We start from the raw sequence: 21,929 nt of genomic DNA, 5'->3' as shown, positions 1-21,929 counted from the left end.
TTATTTGGTCTCTACCATAGATAGATCCATGACCCTTGAATATGTATTCTCTCCCTTCGTCCATGATTAAGAGTTCATTTTCAGCACAGTCTAGGAAATGCGAAGAAATATGAGTTGAAAAAAATAATACTTCAATGTAAATCCACTTCAGTACGCCCCCATTCCCATTAAATATGCAACATTTGGGAATCGACACGGATTTTTATGTAGTGTTGTTTTGTAAGTTAATGAAGAGATAGTAAAGTAAGAGAGATGAAAATGTGGAGATAGAGATGTTTCCATATTAAGAAATGTTTCATTTTTAATGGGACAATCCAAAAAGGAAGACATTTTATTTATAATGGGACAAAGGAAGGATTTGTTTTATAATGAATGAACGAATAAAATGAGTTGGTGAAATGAAAGAGGTGGTCTGACCAGAATAGTAAAAGTAAAATGATATTGACGGAGTATAATGGGACAACTTGAATCTTCATTGGAACTGTGTCTAATTCTACTTCCATCAGAAGATTCTTGGATTTGCATAAAGGCAAATTCATATATGCTTAAAATACACATACAATTACACCAATTGATAAACTAGAATCAGTGAGCTTGTGTAACATCACATTTTGTATGATTAGGTCAAATAAAATCAACAATGCGAATTAACTCCCAGTAGGTAGGATAAACATGCTTGTATTTATGTGGCAAAAAAAACTAGAAAAATAGACTTATTAAGTATTTAGCTTTTCTCAGCTTTCTTTTCCTGTCAATAACACCAAAACAAACATCATTCGATACAATCAAGACCCATATTATGTTAGGATCGTCGACTGCAACATTAGTTTGATATTGTCTGCTTTGGGTCAAGCCCGCACGGATTTGTTTTTGGGTCACTCCCAAAAGACCTCAAACTAATTGGGGTTGGACATGAATTATATACACCTTCCAACTTCCCTCACTCATCCGATGTGAGATAGGTTTGTAACCCAACATATTCGTCTTAGATGCAACTCAAACTTCTAACCAAATCCGTCTAGCACCTCTTCATTTAGCACCACAGGTATCTTCGTCCTACAACCATTCCAACTTCCATACCATCGAGCAACCTAACAATTTATGCTACATCCTTTTCTACTATAGGTCGAAAAGCAAAAAACTAGACTCAGTGCAAAAACTCATAAGCATTAGGCGAGGACCAACTCAAACACATGAATGATTATCCCAGCACAACGACACCACCTGCCATACATGAACTCCGAAAAGGCATCAGAAAGCATTAGAAGAGAACGGAATCAAACATGTTCAGAATGAAAACATTCAGATTAGCCATACCATCTGACCTCATAATCCACCTTGATTAGATTAGTAGAGACAAGCATCACCCCGGTTTCACAGTTGAGAGCTACAAACACTAGAAATAGTAGTAACAAGAAGCAAAAGGTACACCAAATCAAAACCAGAGGCGTTAGAACGAGACAAAGTAGATAAGAACACAACCAAATGATGCCCTAAATGGCAGGCATGTACTCTTGGCCCCAGATGGTAGGGATAGTAGGGATGATGCCCTGAATGGCGGGCATGAGTGCCGGCACGACCCAGATGAGTGGGATGATGCCCCAAATGATGACCCAGATAAGCGGGATGATACAGGGGTCACCCGGGGACAATGTCTATCGCCCTACTATTGATTTTTTTACGGGGGTTTCCCAGACCTCTACTCCACTGGAGTCTCAGTACACTTCTGCTGAGACTTTCTCACTGGAGGAGTTGGGTCTATCTCCGGTTAGGGTGCCTCCCACTCAGAGTCCACCGGCTGTAGGACGTCGGGGTGGTTCGAAGAAGAAGGGCAGGGGCAGGGGCCGCGGCAAGGGCAAGGGGGTGGCGGGTGAGTCCTTGCAGGCGGGGGCTAGGGCGGATGACGATGAGGAGGAGAGACGGTAGACCGTCTGGAGTGAGGAGGAGTGTGTGGCTTTGTTGAAAGCTTGGATCAATGTCTGCGATGATCCTATTCGCTCGAGCAACAAGAGAATCGACAACATGTGGAACCGCATCTCTCAAGCCTACTGTGCGTTTAAACCGGCGGATGGAAGGTTTCACACGGATGAAGAGTGCCGGAAGACATGGGACCGACTGAAGACCGCAGTCTCCCGATTTACCGGCCTATACGAGAACAAAGGCTGCATGCTTACCAGCGGCCAGACCATGGAGGATGCGAAGAGGATGGCGATGCAAGAGTTCCCCGAGCGTGGCAAACACGGCCCGTTTAACCACTGCGACTCCTATGTGGTGCTGATGGAGTCGGCAAAGTTTCGAACGGGTGTTGCCGCTGGCTGGCCGAAGAGGCAGAAGATCAACATCAGCGGCGACTACAGCAGCAGTGCCGGTTCCACCGACCTCCCCGACGATGCCGAAGATATCCTTACCCCTCCGTCGTTTAACTGTCGTTGTCGCCCGATTGGGCAAAAGACGGCAATGCGGATGTCTAGGGGAGGCGCCAGCAGTGGATCCCAGGAGGTCCAATTGGCAGCCCCTACAGCAGTCCAGCCGACCCCCGAGTTCTCTCGTATAGCGAATATCCAACATCATACGAATATGATAGAAACCATAAAGGAGTGGAGAGCGACTGATGACCCCATACATTACACAAGGAGATGCTGCAGGGGGTCATCGACTTGATGAGGCGTGATGTGGGGCTCCCACCCATCGGCGGTGGGGGAGCATCTGGGGACTCCGATGCCGCCGCTACTGGCCTAGGGGATGAAGAGGAGTGAGAGGGGGGACGCGTGTGTCAAAACTTTGGGATGTATTTTTTTTCTTTTTGAACTATGCATTTTTTTCACTATGTAATTTTTTTAATTATGTATGTTTTTTATTTATAAAATGTTCGCATTTTCTCCGTATTCGTGTCGAAATTTTAATTCAGTATATAAAATGTGAATTAGTTTGTTGGGATGTCCTAGTGTTTGTCCTAATGCTAGTCCACTATTGTGCAGTGGAAAGTCCTAGTGACGTTGCAGTGGAGTGGGAAGTCCTAGTGACGTGACAGAAGGTGTTTTTGGGAAGTCCTAGTATTAGTCCGTGGGGAAGTCCTTCCTATTGTGGATGCTCTAAACAAGTATACCAAATTATGTACATAAGGTGAAAACAATCATACACGGAATTTATACATAGTAATTCAATTAATTCATATACGGTATACCGATAACATCATACCAAATTTTCAATTTTCAATTTTCAAGTAAATTGCGCAGAAAATATCCAATTATCAAAACAATAACAATAAAGGTCAAAATATTTTATACTCACTCCATTCCTGAAAAATATGAATCTCTTTATTTTTTTTGTTTGTCCCTGAAAAGTATAAGAACTTTCTAATTTTAAAAATTATTTTCTCTCTAATAAGGTGAGACTCATTCTCCATTAACAATATTTTTTTTTTTATCTCTCATTAACTTTACTAATTATGCATTAAAACTCATGTCAAACCAAATATTCATACTATTTCACGGACGGATGGGTTATAAAAAATTATGAGAAGTCATAGAAATAAATAAATCAAACTATTCATTTGTCTGGTTAGAGCATCCACAATGGCGGCGAGCGGACCGGCTAGTCGATCTCCGACGCTCACCGGTTCGCTCGCCGAACCATTGTAACCGGCGAGCTCCATTTGGGCGAAAAAATCGGCGAGCGCACGCCGATCCGCGAGCGCTGGCCGATGGGCTCGCCGGTCCGCTCGCCGCCATTGCAGGCTCCGGACCGGCGAGCGATTTTTTTTTTTTTAATTTTCGAAACACTATATACGCGCTTTGCACGTCATTTTCATTCGCACCACTTTTTTTTTAAATAATGTAATTTTTTAAAATTAGTGTATTAATTTTAATGTATTTTTTTTAAAATTAATGTATTTTTTTAATGTAGTTTTTTTTAATTTAAATAATATTATTGAATTTTCTCGTATTTGTGTCATAAATTTATTTCTGTATTTTGTGTGATTGTCAATTATTATTTGTTTTATATAATTAGGAGTGATGTGGCTAGGCTATTGTTGGGTTATTTGTTTGTCCTGATGATGTGGCAGGAGGATTTTTAGTGCTGATGATGTGGCAGAAGGAGTTCGTGGCCGGGCTATGGCGGGCGAAAACCATCGTGGATGCTCTTAATAAATAAGAATATTCACAACATTTAATTTTTATTATTTCGGCACGTCTTAGCAAGGAGATATAGGGAGTGACGTGTTGCAGTCATCTCCTCTCAGTGAGGAAGAGCTCGTCAAGCCGGCTAAAATCAGGAAATGTTGGACAAATTTCGATTTATCTCGTGCTTTATAATTCAAAAAACTACATTTCAAACCAAATTTTAATGCATTGGATTGAACTTTTTAAAAAATTTCTGATGTTTGGATCGAATCGGATCAGATATTTTAGAATTAAAATATCTGAAATTCAAAAAATACTACTAATATATACATACTACAATTCTATATAATAACAATAATAAAAATACTCCAGAGTATGTTACAAGTATGAACCTAACACGTATAAAATCATTATGTTGAATAATTCTAATTCTAGTGATATTTGGTAAGTACTAGGTATTAGATTTTCAGATTTTAGTATGATTTTTTATAATTTTTGGTATTAAAGTACATTTTCATAATTTCAAATTTTTGGATCAGATTTAATTTCATAGTTGAATACCATATTTAAATTTTGGAACAATTCAGAATACCATTTTTTATAAAATTTTGAATTTTCATAAATTCCATATCTCATCAGCCAAAAATAAAATAAATATTTTTAAGACTAAAGTCCAAATTTGGTCCTTAACATATTGCATTTTTTTATTTTGGTCCAAAATATTATCTTTTGAATTATTCGGTCCCTCACATTTGAAATCGGATCCATTTGGTTCATTTTGGACGGTTCCGTCAAATTTTTGACGGTTTTATTTACCGGGTCACAAATCCATCACTAACTGGGAGAAACTGATCCGTCACAAATCCGTCACTAATCCGTCACAAATTTGGTGAAATATTTTAATATAATCACAAATTATTTGACTGAAAAATTCATTTTTTTGAGTGTTGTCTGGAACATTCAAAGAAATAAATTTGGTGAAATATTTTAATATATCACAAATTCATTGCCCGATCTTTCGCCCTCTCTTCGACATCAACAACCTTTATCCACCATATGCACCTCCGTAGGGCGCCGGCGGCGAAGAACCGTCAAAATAACCACCTCCGACGCCATAATTGGAATAGCCATTATTGTAATTATACATAGGATAAGAATTGTTTGAGTTGTGATTGATGGAATGATTAGAATTGGGATAGTATGAGGAAGAAGATTAACCCATATACATAGTTTCCGGATTCATCGGGCGCTGCGTGTACACCACAGACGGCGCCGTATGCTTCTTCATGTAATTCACATTCATAAAGCCACCGCCGCCGTTGGGGATATTCAGATTGAGATTCTCATAGCCCGGGAAATAGCCTCTGGCGCCGTAGGGGAGTTGCTCCTGCTGCTGGTAGAGGTGGTGCGGCGGCGAGATGACGCCATGGTGATGCAGCGAGTCCAAGTCGGAGCCGCAGCCGCCGTCGCCGCCGTCGTCGTCTTCGTCCTCCGAATCGTCGGAATGGAAGTGCAGATGGGAGCCGGAGTCGGAGCGGGAAGGGAGGTGGTGGTGAATTTTATCCGGCGGCGAGGTGGAGGGAGAATCCCCCTTTCTGTGCGCCGGGAGGTTGAGAACCGGCGAGGGCGGGGAGTGGAAGGAGGCGTCAAGATCCTGACTGAAGAAGCGGTCGAGAGAGACGCCGACCTCCTTGAGGGAGTGGAGATAAGCCATGTGATCCTCAGTGAAGGCGAAACGCTGCCGTACGGCTTCGTCGAGGAAGCTGCAGCGCTCCCGGCATAGAAGCAACCGCCGGAGAATCGTCAAGCTTGGAGGTGGCGCAACCCATGGATTGGTGAGTGGATTTGAGACTAAAAAAAGGAGAAATTGGAGGTAAAATCAGGTGATTTTGATTAAAGCATGGTTGATGAGGGAGAAATTTAGGGTTGGGGAAAAGGGAAAAGGGAAAAGGGAAGGAATCTTTTCTCCCAGTGACGGATTAGTGACAGATTTGTGATGGAATAGTGACGGATCAGTTTCTCCCAATTAGTGACGGATTAGTGACGAATTTGTGACCCGGTAATTAAAACCGTCAAAAAGTTGACGGAACCGTCCAAAATGGACTAAATGTGATCCGATTTCAAATGTGAGGGACCGAATAATTCAAAAGATAATGTTTTGGACCAGAATTAAAAAATGTAATATATTAAGAACCATTTTGAACCTTTAGTCTATTTTTAAAATATGTAATTTGTCTCCTCCCAAAAAAATGAGAGAAAAAGTAAAATACAATAGTCAAACATCAACAACGGCTACCTTAGAATATAGAATCTCGCCATTTTGAATACACTCACCCAGATAAACTGCACTGGACCCACACTAAATCTATCCGTTAAAACATTTCACAATCTTAAATGCTTCAAACCACAGTGAGCTCCAACTGAAGACACAGAAAACGATGACGTTTTCGCCCGACAAAGAAAACCAACACTCATCACCATCCCAATCGAGCTGGTTCAAGAGCAAGAAAGCCTTCAACAATGTCCTCTTCGCAATGCGCCTCAACAAACAACCCCTCACCCCCAAATCCCTCAACCAAATCCCCCCGCCGCCGCCTTCTTCCCGCCGCGCATCCAAGCTCCACCATTTCCCCCCCACCGACCTCACCATCGACAAAACCTCCCTCCTCTCCGACCAAATCATGCTCAACATCCTCTCCAACCTCCCCAAATCTCAACGAGATTCCAATTTCCTCGTCTCCAAACGGTGGCTCAATCTCCAGGGCAGGCTCCTCACCTCTATCAGGCTTCTCGATTGGTACTTTCTCATCTCCGGCAGATTGCTTTCACGCTTCCCTAATCTCCTCAAAATCGATTTGGTCAACGGCTGCATCCTTTCGCCCCAGAATTTGGGGGTTTCTGTCACAAACAACCACGTGTCCTTCCCCGGCGGCTCCGATTGCTTCCACCGGAGAGACTGGTTTTCTCCGGAGAATTACGCGCTGAGCGGCGAGGAAATCGATAGAGGGGTTAGGGTTTTAGCCGCCGGATTCCCCAATTTGACGAAATTGGTGGTAATGAACGCTACCGAGATGGGGATTCTCACCATAGCTGAGGAGTGCCCTAAATTGCGAGAGCTCGAGCTGCGTATGTGCAGCGATCGAGTTCTCCGAGGCATTGCCGCGTGCCAGAATCTGCAGATTCTGCAGCTGAGTGGGAGCGTTTCCGATGTTGGATTGATCATCTTGGCGCAGGGGTGCAAGAAGCTCACAAAGCTCGAATTGAGCGGATGCAGAGGTGGATACGAGGGCGTTAAGGCGATCGGGCAATGCTGCTCGATGCTCGATGAGCTCACGTTAACCAACCTCGACATGGAGGATGGCTGGATGCTTGGTCTCCCCTTCTGCGAAAATTTAACGAGTTTGAGGCTGGTTTCTTGCAAGCGAATAACCAGTGGCGATGACAGTGACAACAGCGATGCTGGTCCGGACGATGATTTGGGACATTGTCCGGTGATCAAGAACTTGCGTCTCGATAAATGCCAGGTGCGGGACAAGAAGGGTTTAACGGCTCTGTTTCGCATCTGTCGTAACGCTACAGAGCTGGTGCTGTGATGTGAATCAAATTTACATTGTTATTCCCATAACTTTACATGATTTATATAGTTTGATGCTTGCAAAAGTGTGTTTTATGGTGTAGGAAGAGGAGTAAATGGTGAAACAAAGAAGGAAGCTCGGAGGGTGAAAAGCTGTCCAGAAAGCTCTCAAAATTGGCCACCCGGCCGGGTGAATTTTATGCCTAATAATTAACCCGGCCTGGTGTGATGTTTAGAACGCGAAGATTCCAGAAAGTGGTCAAAATAAGGTACCCGGCCGGGTTAATTTTCAGCTGTAAAATAAACCCGGCCGGGTAGTTCATTTTAACTGCTATATTGCAGTTTTGTGGCGGTTTGAAAAATGTGTAAAGGGAACGGATGGGACGTGACAAGAGAAAAAGGGAGAGTTGGCAGGAGGATTAGAAAAAGAAAAAAGGTGAGGAGAGAGAGATAGATGTGACGTGAGGGAGCTTTAATGATACACCAAAAAAATTGAGGAAAGAGGTGGCGGCGAATTCAGAGTTTCTGCCATCATTCCGACGCTCCGTTTCAGAATCTCAATTCCACTCAACGAGAGCAAGCTTTCTACGGTTTTCATTGCATATTTCACCATGTTTCTAGGCTAAACTCTCTATGTTGCTCCGAGTTGTAATCTAGGCGTTGTATGGATGTTTTTACACCATTGATATCATATGTTTGTGTCCAACAATGTGCTCAATATTTATTCACTTTGTTTTTGGCTAATAATGTAGTGATGTTAATTCCTTTGCTATTGTCTCTTTAACATAGTTTAGGAATGATTGATTGTTGGATTGCTATCGAATTAGAATTGTTAAGAGGATAATTTGATAGTGGATTAAGTAGGAGATTATAGTAGAGGATCTTTTACTCCCGCGCTTCCGCAGGAGTTTAATATCTTTGAAAATTAATTCATGGAACAAGTGTTCAGCTGACTGTGAATTATACGTCACAAACATGTTCAGTGTACGTGATTAGGTTGATGTGTTTAATCCCTTCGTATGTTTCATTGTTAAAGGTGTAGAACAATACAAGCCTAGTGAGCAACTTGGAGTGACATATTTTCCCGTTCGAATAGTCTTCCTTTAGTTAACTTGTAGCTTTATTTTGTCGATAACTTTTGGAAATCAAAATCTTCAAAACAAAATACTTTTTTTTATGTGTTTTCTTAATTTTGGAGTTAACTAATCTTTACCTTCCCTGTGGATCGACACTCGAAGTATTACAATCGACACTGTATTCTTGCAGTATTGCTGTAATATTAGAGTTTATTAAATCGACTTGTGTGATAATACACTTGATAATTGAACTCGATTTTTACACATCAAGTTTTGGCGCCGTTGCCGGGGAGGGCAATAGATTGTTTAACTTCTAGTTTGTGTTTTGTTTTATTTTTATTTGATCTTTCTCTTATTTTTGTAGGTACTCATTTCGTGTTCTTGGAGGTGATAGCCATCTACCCGCGTCTGGACTTGAAGACGAAGGAGTATATTTTCTAGGTGACATCTTTTAACTCTTAGTTAGATAGTTTAGTTTTCACTTAAGCACACACATTTTATAGTACTTACCCCGAAGTTGTCGAGAGGTCTCGCTTTCGGTAATAGGAAATATTTTGTGCTTGTGCTTGGTGTATTTTCTGTTGTGTAGGTAAAAAAAAGTGAATGCACACGCGATCACAGGGTACACCACCGTTTGGACTACTCTGTTATCAAAGAAGAAGTAAGGTCAGAGGTTCAGAGTTTGAGATATTCCCGGACTATTCGAGTCCATTCAGAAGTAACCGACTCTTTGGTGAAGAAAGGGATCAGGATTCAGACGGTGAATCAATGGCAGATCACAATGAGATTCCACCACCCGTGGTGAGGTTTGGCGACACTCTGAGATCGGGAATTGAGTACCCAGGGGAGTGTGCCTACGCAAATGACAACGTCAACATTCCACCTCACTACATCAGTTTGGTGAATGGAGGAAATCTTTTTCATGGACGGGATGATGAAGATCCGGTGAGCCATTTGAATGCCTTCTACGAGCTGACAAATTCTCATAGACCTCCAAATGTGGAGCATCATCGGATTAAGAGGGCCTTATTTCCATTCTCATTGAGGGAGAAGGCAAGAGCGTGGTATGACTCATTACCGGGCTACAACATTGCAACATTCCAAGAGTTGAAGTCGTTGTTTCTTGTGGAATACAACTCTCCAATGAAGATTGAGAAATTGAGATAGGAGATCACCTCATTCCGACAGAAGTATGATGAGTCCTTCGCGGAGGCATGGAAGAGATTCATAGAGTTGATAAGAAAATGCCCAAGTCACGGAATAGCTCCGGGGCATGACCTTTTGAAATTCTACAAGGGACTCAACAGTGAAGGCACGGGATTGGTGACTGCAGGTTCGAATGGGAACCTAGATGATCTAACTCACGATGAGGTGAGGGCTTTGTTTCAAAGGTTGGCCAACAATCAACGGAATTGGCACAATCCAAGGCGAGGGGCTGATAGAGCAGGAGATACATTTGGTGCTACAAAGGATGCGGAAAGAGTGACCGCAATTGAGGCTCAACTGGCGGACATTAGCACTCAAATGTCGTCGATGACAAAGGCAGTTAAATCTCTTCAATTGACTCCTCAACCCCAAGCTGTGACTGTGATGAGATGTGGGTTGTGCCAAGGTGGGCACCATACTGATCAGTGCCCAAGTCTTCAAGGACCTCCCGTGGAGGATGTGAACTACATTGGTAACAATCGCCAAGGGTTCAATCAGGGCAACCAATACAACAATCAGCAAAATTGGAGGCCTCAACAAACGGGATGGAATCAGGCTGGTCCTAGCAACAACTCGGGAAATCAATGGAGGAACAACACTCAACCCCCGGGTTATGAGAAGAGGCCAACCGTTGAGGATCAATTGGGACAGATTCTCTCGTTTATGACGAAGAGTCAAAAGGAAAATGAGAACTTCAAAGATAAGACTGTGGAAAAGTTTGGGCAGATCGATGCCACAATGAGGAATCTCGAGACTCAAATTGGACAGCTTGCCACAACATCACACACGAGGATTCCTAACACTATTCTGAGTAATACTGTACCTAATCCGAGAGGTAATGAACAGTGCAAAGCAGTGGTTTTGAGAAGTGGTCGTGAGTTGGATTCGACACCATCAATGGACGGCCAAGGTACTTCCGGCATCTCACACGCAGGGGCGGATGAGATGTTAGGCTTGCATTCCTCGCACGCAGGTGCGGACGAGGCATGTAAGGGAAGTCCCGCGTTGGTGCAGGGTGCCCAACATGGTCTAGAACAGGCTGCATCCGGCAGCAAGGAAAATGGTGTAGAATCCGAGTTAAGCGAGAAGTTTTTGGCAGAAAAGAAGGGAAAGCAGAAAGTAGAGATGGGATCAAAGGGACAGCTGATGACAAGTCCGGCATTAGACCCGAAAAGCAAGTTCAACTTCCCTGATCACATTCCTCCTCCACCATATCCACCGAAGAGGAAGAAGAGAGCTCCAAAGGAGAAAAGCTTCGAGTGGATGATGAACGTGATTCGAAAAGTGAATGTGGATGTATCGTTGGTGGACCTCTTCACTAATTTCCCCAAGTTCTCCAAGTTCTTCAAGGACATGATGGCAAACAAGGAGAAACTTCAAGACGAGTGAATAGTGGCATTGAGCATGAATTGCTCACAACTGATTTCGGGAATGATGCCCATGAAGAAGAGGGATCCGGGAAGTTGTGTGATTCCTTGTGAGATAGGCAACACAATTTTCACCAAATGTCTATTGGATCAAGGATCGGGGATCTCACTGATGGCGTTGAAAACAGCACGTGCCATTGGACTGGAGAACAGAATGGAGCCCATCGACATTGCTCTACAATTGGCTGATCACTCCATTGTGAAGCCCACAGGAATAGTAGAGGATGTCTTGGTCAAGGTAGATAAGTTCGTCATCCCCGTTGATTTCATAGTATTGGATATGCCTGAGGACAAAGAGGTGCCAATTCTGTTTGGCAGACCGTTTCTTGCCACAGGGGACGTGTTGCTAGGAGCAAAGGACAACTCAGTCACGTTTAGAATTAATGGTGAGCAAGTGACCATTAATGTGGAGAAAGCGATGAAGCATCCTAGTGATGCAAAAGCGTGCTTTAGAGTTGATGTCCTCGACAAGTGTATCTTTGACAAGATGCGTTGCTCGGCAAGTATAGAAGGAAGCGTTTATGATAAGGGGAGCTTGGAAAGAGACTTTGGTTCGACAATTAAAGTTGATTTTGATTTTGATGAAAGTGAGGATGCTCAAATTGATCAACCAAGTCTTGAGAATGAATGTGTGGTGGATAGTTTCGTGGCGGATGTACAGCCTTCAATTGAAGTACCACCAAAGCTAGAATTGAAGCCACTCCCGACAAATCTGAAATACGCATTCCTTGGTGAGGATGAATCTTTACCGGTTGTGATATCGGCGATGTTGAATGATGAAGAAGAATTGAAGTTGATAGAGCTACTGAAGTCACACAAGAAAGCTCTAGGTTGGTCCATTGCCGACATCAAAGGAATTAGCCCCGCAATATGCATGCATAAAATCTTGATGGAAGATGGAGCTAAGCCGGTAAGAGAGAGACAAAGGAGGTTGAACCCACTTATGCAAGAAGTGGTTGAAAAAGAAGTGAAGAAATTGTTGAAATATGGGATGATCTATCCCATTTCCGATAGTGAGTGGGTTAGCCCGGTGCAATGTGTACCAAAGAAAGGGGGAATAACCGTGACTGTCAATGAGAAGAATGAAGTTTTGGCAACTCGATTGGTGAACTCATGGAGAGTGTGCATGGATTATAGAAAGTTGAACACGGCGACGAGAAAAGATCACTTCCCGTTGCCATTTCTGGATCAGTTGCTCGATAGGATCGCGGGTTATTCCTATTATTGTTTTCTAGATGGGTATTCGGGGTACAATCAGATTGCAATTGCCCCGGAAGATCAGGAAAAGACGACATTCACATGTCCTATTGGAACTTATGCCTTCCGCCGGATGCCTTTTGGTTTGTGTAATGCACCGGCTACATTCCAACGTTGCATGATGGCAATTTTTTCCGATATGAATGAAGATATCATGGAGATCTTCATGGATGATTTCTCCGTTTTTGGATCCTCATTTGACTTTTGCTTAGAAAACTTGAGACGGGTCCTACAAAGATGTGAGGAGTCAAATCTCGTGCTAAATTGGGAAAAGTGTCAATTTATGGTCAAGGAGGGCATAGTGTTGGGACACAAGGTGTCGGAGTTGGGGTTGGAGATGGATAAGGCGAAGATTGATGTGATCTCGAAGTTACCTCCCCCAACGAATGTGAAGGGCATCCGTAGTTTCCTTGGTCATGCGGGATTCTACCGACGGTTCATAAAAGATTTTTCAAAGATTGCAAAGCCACTTTGCAACTTGCTTGAAAAGGATGCCAAGTTCGTCTTTGATGGGAAATGCCTTGAGGCATTTGAATTGTTGAAGAAAAAGTTAGTCGAAGCTCCTATTATTATCACACCCGACTGGTCAAAGCCGTTTGAGCTGATGTGTGATGCTTTGGACTATGCTGTGGGGGCCGTTCTAGGCCAAAGGAGAGACAAAGTTCTACATGCCGTCTACTATGCTAGCAAAGTACTCAACGAAGCTCAACTAAATTACACCACGACGGAGAAGGAAATGTTAGCAGTAGTGTACGCCTTTGAGAAGTTTCGTGCATACTTACTTGGCACGAAGGTGGTAGTGTTCACGGACCATTCAGCTATCAAGTATTTGATGAACAAGAAAGATGCAAAGCCTCGGTTGGTGAGATGGATCCTCTTATTACAAGAGTTTGATGTGGAAATCAAAGACAAAAAGGGGACCGAGAATTTGGTAGCCGATCATCTGTCTAGATTAGAAGGATTGGAAGAGACGGAAGATGAAAGAAAGAAAAGGATAAATGAGAAATTTCCCGACGAGCAAGTGTTGCAAGTGGAGGCTCGGGAAACATATGTGCCGTGGTTTGCCAATTTGGCGAACTACCTTGTCACGGGCATTATACCAGAAGGGTTGTCTTCTAATCAAAAGAAGAAATTTTTGAGTGACACCCGCACGTATGTTTGGGAAGATCCGTTTCTCTTCCGCATTTGTAGTGATGGAGTTATTCGAAGGTGCGTTGGAGAGCATGAGCACCTTCAGATTTTGTCTGCATGCCATGATTCGTTGTATGGCGGCCACTTTGGAGCACGACGAACGGCTTTTAAAGTGCTTCAGTCCGGATTCTTTTGGCCATCGATCTTCAAGGATGCAAAAGCTTATGTAGAGAGATGTGACAGTTGCCAAAGAACCGGCAATATCTCGTGGAGAAATGAAATGCCGATGAATAACATTCACGAGGTAGAACTATTTGATGTTTGGGGAATAGACTTCATGGGACCGTTTCCCAAGTCTAATGGGCAGCAATACATTCTCGTTGCTGTTGATTATGTTTCTAAGTGGGTAGAGGCAGTGGCCTCGGCAACCAATGATGCCAAAGTGGTGTTGAAGTTTATCAAAAATCACATCTTTAACCGCTTTGGGACACCACGAGCTATTATCAGTGATGGAGGAACTCATTTTTGCAACAAATTGTTTGAAAACCTCCTAGGAAAGTATGGTGTCCAACACAAGGTTGCTACCCCTTATCATCCCCAAACAAGTGGTCAAGTTGAAGTCTCTAATCGTGAGATAAAGCGGGTGCTTGAGAAAGTTGTAAGGCCGTCTCGGAAGGATTGGGCTCAAAAGTTAGATGATGCTTTGTGGGCATATCGAACGGCGTACAAGACCCCGATTGGAACTTCGCCATACAAATTGGTCTTTGGGAAGGCTTGCCATTTGCCGGTAGAGCTTGAGCATAAAGCTTTTTGGGCTTTGCAAAAACTCAATTTGGATTATGATGCTGCAGCCGAGAAGAGGATGTGCGATATGAACGAGATGGATGAGTTTAGGCTCCATGCATATGAGAGCGTTGATCTCTACAAAGAGCGTGCTAAGAAGATTCACGATGCAGCCATTAAGCCTCGTCAATTCCATGAGGGACAACTGGTCCTTTTGTACAACTCTCGGCTTAAACTGTTTCCGGGCAAGCTCAAGTCTAGATGGTGGGGTCCTTATGTGGTGCACAAGTTATACCCCTATGGTGCTGTGGATGTTCGGGATCAGAAGAATGGTAGCATTTGGAAGGTGAATGGCCAACGTTTGAAGGCCTATGTTGGAGTTGAAGGAGCCATGGAGACAGAGGAAGTGACTACACTAGTGGACTCAAGAGTGTAGATCAAGAATGAAGAAGGTCGAGCCAACGACTATAAACAAAGGCGCTGATTGGGAGGCAACCCAAGTTTTTTTTTTTTTTTCTTTTATTTTTGATTTCATATGTTGGGGGTTTTTGTTTGCTCAATTCTTTCCTCTAACATTTATTTTGAATTGAGTGTTTCTTTTTGTAGTTTTTGTTCTCTTTTTAGGAGCATCATGGAGATTGGATTGGAGCTTAGGAGGAAGCACACCTGCAGAGGATTTTTACACCCACCCGCCCACCTGAATGCATTATGGACGTCACGCCAAGTTTGGGGGAGTTCTCTTTCCCTTTACTTTTAATGTTCTTCTTTGCATGCATTGGGGACAATGATGCATTCAAGTTTGGGGGGGTTGATTTATGCATGATGCATGTTTCTTGGGTGTATTTTATGTTAAATGTGTTTTGAATCATGTATTTGACGGGTGCATGTTAGATCTTCAGCTTTCTGGTTGGGAAATCTTGCTTGATTTTATTTGAACTTTGAAGCTTAGGATGAATGGAATGGGTGCATGAATTTATTTGAAAGAGCATGTCATGATTACATCCGATTTCTTGAGTTGAGGAGAGTATGAAAATCGCATGTCTTGTGGAAATTATTTTGGGTTGATTTGCTTTATCGAGTGAAGTGCTTGCGTTCGTTTGTGTCAACGATTTGGGAGGATAAGGCACTAGGATGAACTCTATGGCCAAATAATCACATGCCTAGTCCATCAAATGATCCCCTAGAAGCCACTTTGAGCTAATTCCCTATTATTTGTGTAAACACTTAGCCTATCACTTAGCCAATTAAATAAGCCTCATTTTAGCCTCATCGAAAGACCTTGCTACTATTTGGGTGCTAAATACTAATTTGAGCTGGGTGGTTGAATGTTGAGTGTTGGGTGGTGTATTGCAAAAGTGTAGACATTTTTAGACTTGATGTAATGTATAAGTGAAAAGAATGAAGTTCTTAGAGAAAAAAAAAACAAAAAGAAAGAAAAAGACGACCTCCAAATTTGCAAGAGTCGAGGTCTTGTTTAGAAAAAAAAATGAAAGAAGAAGAAAAAAAAAAGTTGTGAAATAAAGTAAGAGCTTCTATTTGTGTAATATGTAATCTTGTCTAGATTTGATCTCAAGTTTGGGGGAGTGAGAGTTGGTTGTAATATTTTGTTGTTTGATCTTTGGAAGGAAGTTGTAGGAGGGAAGAATTTGGCACTCAAATGTGTAGCCTTTGAGCTCACTATCCATATTTATCCTACCTCATCCCTAGCCCCATTACAACCTTGAATTAAGACCTTGTACCTTTTTGTTGATGCTTGTGGATGCTTTGTAAATAACTTGGTAGAGTTAATGAAGTTTGATTTGAAATCCGTGAGTCTATGTGGTAAGTAATGCTTGACGAGTCAATGATGACGGTTTGAGTTGTTTGATCACATGTTTGGACTTACTTTGAAATGCACCTTGACTTGAAGTTCTAAGTTGATAAGTGATGGTTCATGAGAGTGGGAAATCTTGATTGAAATTGTTGGGGGTCTCGACTTTGTCATTCATGTCTCTACGTGATTCATTCTTATAAAAAAAAAAAACTTCTGAAAAAAAACTTTTGTGAGTTGAGCTTCAAAGTGTTGTGTTTTATATGATCTTGCCCGAGGACGAGCAAGTAAATAAGTTTGGGGGTATTTGATGTGAATCAAATTTACATTGTTATTCCCATAACTTTACATGATTTATATAGTTTGATGCTTGCAAAAGTGTGTTTTATGGTGTAGGAAGAGGAGTAAATGGTGAAACAAAGAAGGAAGCTCGGAGGGTGAAAAGCTGTCCAGAAAGCTCTCAAAATTGGCCACCCGGCCGGGTGAATTTTATGCCTAATAATTAACCCGGCCGGGTGTGATGTTTAGAACGCGAAGATTCCAGAAAGTGGTCAAAATAAGGTACCCGGCCGGGTTAATTTTCAGCTGTAAAATAAACCCGGCCGGGTAGTTCATTTTAACTGCTATATTGCAGTTTTGTGGCGGTTTGAAAAATGTGTAAAGGGAACGGATGGGACGTGACAAGAGAAAAAGGGAGAGTTGGCAGGAGGATTAGAAAAAGAAAAAAGGTGGGGAGAGAGAGATAGATGTGACGTGAGGGAGCTTTAATGATACACCAAAAAAATTGAGGAAAGAGGTGGCGGCGAATTCAGAGTTTCTGCCATCATTCCGACGCTCCGTTTCAGAATCTCAATTCCACTCAACGAGAGCAAGCTTTCTACGGTTTTCATTGCATATTTCACCATGTTTCTAGGCTAAGCTCTCTATGTTGCTCCGAGTTGTAATCTAGGCGTTGTATGGATGTTTTTACACCATTGATATCATATGTTTGTGTCCAACAATGTGCTCAATATTTATTCACTTTGTTTTTGGCTAATAATGTAGTGATGTTAATTCCTTTGCTATTGTCTCTTTAACATAGTTTAGGAATGATTGATTGTTGGATTGCTATCGAATTAGAATTGTTAAGAGGATAATTTGATAGTGGATTAAGTAGGAGATTATAGTAGAGGATCTTTTACTCCCGCGCTTCCGCAGGAGTTTAATATCTTTGAAAATTAATTCATGGAACAAGTGTTCAGCTGACTGTGAATTATACGTCACAAACATGTTCAGTGTACGTGATTAGGTTGATGTGTTTAATCCCTTCGTATGTTTCATTGTTAAAGGTGTAGAACAATACAAGCCTAGTGAGCAACTTGGAGTGACATATTTTCCCGTTCGAATAGTCTTCCTTTAGTTAACTTGTAGCTTTATTTTGTCGATAACTTTTGGAAATCAAAATCTTCAAAACAAAATACTTTTTTTTATGTGTTTTCTTAATTTTGGAGTTAACTAATCTTTACCTTCCCTGTGGATCGACACTCGAAGTATTACAATCGACACTGTATTCTTGCAGTATTGCTGTAATATTAGAGTTTATTAAATCGACTTGTGTGATAATACACTTGATAATTGAACTCGATTTTTACACATCATGCTGCAGAGCTGCTGGGGTCTGAGTGATGAGGTGTTTGGGGCCGCGGCTGGTTTGAGGAGGGTGAGGAGTCTGTCGATCCAGGGGTGCACGTTGCTGACCGCGCACGGGCTGGAGAGCGTGATCGTGGGGTGGAGCGAGCTCAGGAGCTTGAAAGTGGTGGCTTGTAATAATATAAAGGATGAAGAAATCAATCCGGAGGTTTCGACTGCGTTTGCGGAGTTGAGATGGGAGCCGGATTCGAGAAGCCGGCTTTGCTCGGGTCTTGCCGGGATCGGGGTTGGGAGGAAGGGTGGGAAGTTCTTTAACAAGTCGTCCTGTGATTGGAAATCGTTTAGAAGTAGATCGGATTCTTAGCTTGAAGCTTGGATATCACCAAGTGTAATATTATTGTTATGTAGTGTTTGTTTGATCTGAATTTTGAAAATGTACGTATTATAGTGAGGCTCGTTTGGTTTTATGGGGTGGGTATAATAAGAAAATTATCCCGGGATAGGATTTTTGAGTTGTAGTCAAGATGAGTTTTATGATTTGTTTGGCACGAAAATGTGCTTCCTATATTTATTTATATTCTTTGCAAGGAATCTTAGATTGGTTAATTATGGTTTGATTAGCTAAACTAACATTCTCTTAAGTAATTTTATTCAATGCTTTTACTGATTAATAGAATATGGTATCTATAATCAAAATAATTGAACAAGCGCCGGTTTATTTCCACCTTGCCACACAATTCAATTCAAATTAAACAAAAATCTATGCCAAATTTAAAGAAATAATAGATTCAATTCAAATTCTACAGAAGTCTATGCCAAATTTAAGAACGAACTAACAATCAAATTGATATGCAAATCAACACAAATCAAAACGCAAACCGAGTCGAAAAGAAAATGAATTGAGAAGGAGACGATTTTGCCGTGAAGAAGAGAGGAAGGGGTAACCGACGGTGAAACATAAACGATAGAGAGGGGAAGGGAAGGGAAGGTAGAGAGGGTGTGGGCATTTGTGGTTTCATGATATAACAATTCTGTGAGTTCCTAATATTGCATTTTTAGTGTGCCCAAACAAGCCCGTGATATATTTTCGAGACCAAAGTTAGCCCAAACTAAGAAAACAAACACATAAAAATGACTGAAGTACTCTCCATCCAACATGTTCTATCTATTCCTACATAACCAAACACAACCTAATAGTCTATCAGATTCGACATGTGCGACAAAAACAACCATTTGATTCAAAGGCTAAATACAACACACGAACAACACTAAATTCAACTTTACACTAACTTATTTACAAGTAACTTAGATATCGACGACTGCCTCGGAAACTGGCACAGGGAACACCACATTGTCGTAGAGAACTCCGGCAAGGGCGGCTCCCATCAACGGCCCGACCCAATAAACCGCTTGATTCCTGAAACTCCCTCCCACAACGGCCGCCCCAAACGCGCGCGCCGGATTCATCGAGCCGCCCGTGAAAGGCCCGGACGCCAACACGTTCGCGCCTAACATGAACCCGACCGCCAACGGCCCCACCACGCCGCCCCTCCTCGACGCATACACCGTGTACACGAGCCCGAACGTCATCACGCCCTCGAGCACCGACGCGCCGAATCCCGTCATCTCGTCCGGGATCCTGTGGACCCGGATTTGCTGCAAACATAGTACATTGGGTTGCAAGCTTATCTCACATATAAACAAACAAGAAAAGTTTAAAATAAAATTCGGAGTATTAGCATTTATTGACACCATTTCAGAATAAAGTGACCCAAAAACAAATTCATACGAAACCTGTCCGACGGTCATACTTTAGGTTGCAAACTCATCTCACATAAATAAATAAATAAATAAATAAACAGACAAAGTAAAAACAAAATATTAGTATTTCTCTGACACCAATTTAGAATAAAGTGATCCAAAAACAAATCCGTAAGAAAACCTGTCCAACGGTCATGGTTTTAAGGAGAAGGCAAGACATGACGGATCCGAGCAATTGTGCGATGGAGTAGAAGACGGCCATCGGGATGGTGATGTGTCCGCCCACGGCCATCCCAAACGTCACGGCGGGGTTGACGTGGCCGCCGGAGATGTCGGCGGCCATGTAGATGGCGGCCGAAAGAGCGAAGGCGCTTGCGACCGCGGTGGCCGTGAGGGAGGCCGGGTCAGTGGCCGCGGCCGGCGTCATCTTCCCTATAAATTCATCGTTTGTTAGAATATGCAAAGGGGGAAATTAAAGAGCGATTGTGGGAAGAGATTGAACCGACATGAAGCGGTGGCGGCGCCAACGGAGGCGAAGACGAAGAGGAATGTGGAGATGAACTCGGCGAGGTAGCATCGGAGAGAGAGGGGAGTGAAGCAGTGTTGCAGACGGGATTTGAGGGATGACATTTTTGGAAAGTTGTGAAGTTTTGTTTGTGAAGAGAGTGGTTTGGTGGGAAGAAGAAGAAGGTGTAGAAAGGGGAAGGGAAGTTATAAACAGTTGGAGACTTGGAGTTTGAGGATAGGACGCAACGGTTAGGGTTTTTGAATTCATATTTATTTTAAGCTCCAATGCCATTTCTTTTATTTTCTATAGATTCCTTTTATTTAGGTTTTCAAGATTCTAATTTCTAAGTTTTTATTGTGTATCCTCAATTTATTTCTTTTTTAAATGAATTGAAGTTACGAGTGGGAGATTTAAAGTGATAGGAGAGGACATTTAAGGATTTCTTGTTGAAACAATACGCAACTTTGCCAAATTTATGGGATAGATTTTACACAAAAATGAGTTAACATTTTCAGACCATGAGGCTTGGCCTACCATCTTGAGCTTCATAAAAGTGTTTTATTGAAATAAAATAAAAAAAATTAATTGTTATTCGTCATATTCTTATTGTCGTTAATCATTCAAACGAGCCCTTATAAATGTCATATGTCACTCATCCACACCTATAATACTTATGATTAAATAATTTACCCAGGTTTTGAGTGATAAATAACTATACAATCGAATAATTAGAGTGCAAATCAAATTATCAATCACAAGCTTAACCATCAAACTGAATATTTAATTAAACTACACTATTTCTCGATTCTTGTGTTGCCCTAAATCGTAGTCCGCCCATAAAGTTTCAATTCAAAATTGAAACCATAACCAGCCAAATAAGTGATTTCGACTTCAAATTGACAATTTTTGGTTATATGTTATGGGTACTTAACTACAAAATCAATATTATTTAAATACAGATAACCGATGTGCAAAATAAATTACTCAGACACATAATCATTGTATAATTCGTCTGATGATGAAACCACCAATAGAGGTTAATCTAAATATCTACTCCTACTTATTAGGTGAAGAGTGATCATTTCCAGGATATTGACAATTGACAAATGAGATGATATAACGCATAACCATTTAGACAATAATTACTCATTAATGAAATATGAAGTTTACTGCAAACACAAAACCTAAGTATTTACACGCATTAAATAATTATCCAAACATGAAAACGACTGAAAATGCCAAAAAATGGAATTTGAGCTTAGATCTCATACGTCTTCCTAAAAGAGTGAGTCTTTTTCAGTTTAGTTGTTTCTCTTTAAAAATAATCTCATCTTAAAATAATTTAGAATTCAACGTCAAAAGTTATTAAATGTTTAGAATTTAGAATCCTAATTTTCACTTGATTCTTAATAGTTAAACATAGTACATAATTTTATAGATATATGGTACTATTAATAAGACAATGTTAGATTGTGAATAGTATAATCTTTGATACAATTCACTTTGGTAATATCCTTTACTTTGTTAAGCATAATGCATTCCCCCACATATATTTATGAATAAATTTTCACAATTTCTCTACTTTGATTAATTCACACGGAATATGGTATTTTGATATTAATGTATGAAAAGTGATAGATTTT

At 41.6% G+C, this 21,929-nt stretch overlaps 2 protein-coding genes and 1 non-coding gene across 5 annotated transcripts; 1 reads left to right on the top strand and 2 right to left on the bottom strand.

Moving 5' to 3' along the window:
• The first annotated feature begins 6,526 nt into the window (after nt 1–6,526).
• On the top strand, nt 6,527–18,483 carry LOC121809764 (F-box protein At5g07670-like). 3 transcript variants are annotated; one of them, XM_042210556.1, is made up of 2 exons: nt 6,527–7,709; nt 18,026–18,483. In XM_042210556.1, the coding sequence occupies exons 1-2, from the start codon at nt 6,563–6,565 to the stop codon at nt 18,379–18,381; spliced, it is 1,503 nt and encodes a 500-aa protein (XP_042066490.1). In that variant the 5' UTR covers nt 6,527–6,562; the 3' UTR covers nt 18,382–18,483. The 3 variants fall into 3 exon arrangements, with proteins under 3 accessions (XP_042066490.1, XP_042066489.1, XP_042066491.1); XM_042210555.1 differs by having other exon boundaries at nt 6,527–7,714; nt 18,031–18,483; XM_042210557.1 differs by lacking the exon at nt 18,026–18,483 and adding an exon at nt 7,803–8,442 and having other exon boundaries at nt 6,532–7,648.
• On the bottom strand, nt 9,930–10,036 carry LOC121810141. Its single transcript, XR_006052399.1, has one exon. It is a non-coding gene; the product is annotated as a small nucleolar RNA R71 (small nucleolar RNA).
• A 621-nt stretch (nt 18,484–19,104) lies between the features above and the next one.
• LOC121809765 (probable aquaporin TIP5-1) lies at nt 19,105–20,489 on the bottom strand. Its single transcript, XM_042210558.1, has 3 exons — nt 20,285–20,489; nt 19,960–20,210; nt 19,105–19,673 (listed from the first exon to the last, which is right to left on the bottom strand). Exons 1-3 carry the CDS (start codon nt 20,406–20,408, stop codon nt 19,323–19,325), a joined length of 726 nt encoding a protein of 241 aa, XP_042066492.1. The 5' UTR covers nt 20,409–20,489; the 3' UTR covers nt 19,105–19,322.
• Nucleotides 20,490–21,929: the final 1,440 nt, after the last annotated feature.

This window comes from Salvia splendens, chromosome 6, assembly GCF_004379255.2.
Source record: "Salvia splendens isolate huo1 chromosome 6, SspV2, whole genome shotgun sequence".
Taxonomy (NCBI): Eukaryota; Viridiplantae; Streptophyta; class Magnoliopsida; order Lamiales; family Lamiaceae; genus Salvia; species Salvia splendens.
This window is presented reverse-complemented; position numbering and strand designations above follow the sequence as displayed.

Coding starts and splice junctions, on each gene's coding strand:
- LOC121809764 (XM_042210556.1), top strand. CDS start 6,563: ATGACGTTTTCGCCCGACAAAGAAAACCAACACTCATCACCATCCCAA. Junction 7,710..18,025: donor TCGTAACGCTACAGAGCTGG/TGCTGTGATGTG, acceptor TTTTACACATCA/TGCTGCAGAGCTGCTGGGGT.
- LOC121809765 (XM_042210558.1), bottom strand. CDS start 20,408: ATGTCATCCCTCAAATCCCGTCTGCAACACTGCTTCACTCCCCTCTCT. Junction 20,211..20,284: donor TGGCGCCGCCACCGCTTCAT/GTCGGTTCAATC, acceptor ATGAATTTATAG/GGAAGATGACGCCGGCCGCG. Junction 19,674..19,959: donor AAACCATGACCGTTGGACAG/GTTTTCTTACGG, acceptor CTATGTTTGCAG/CAAATCCGGGTCCACAGGAT.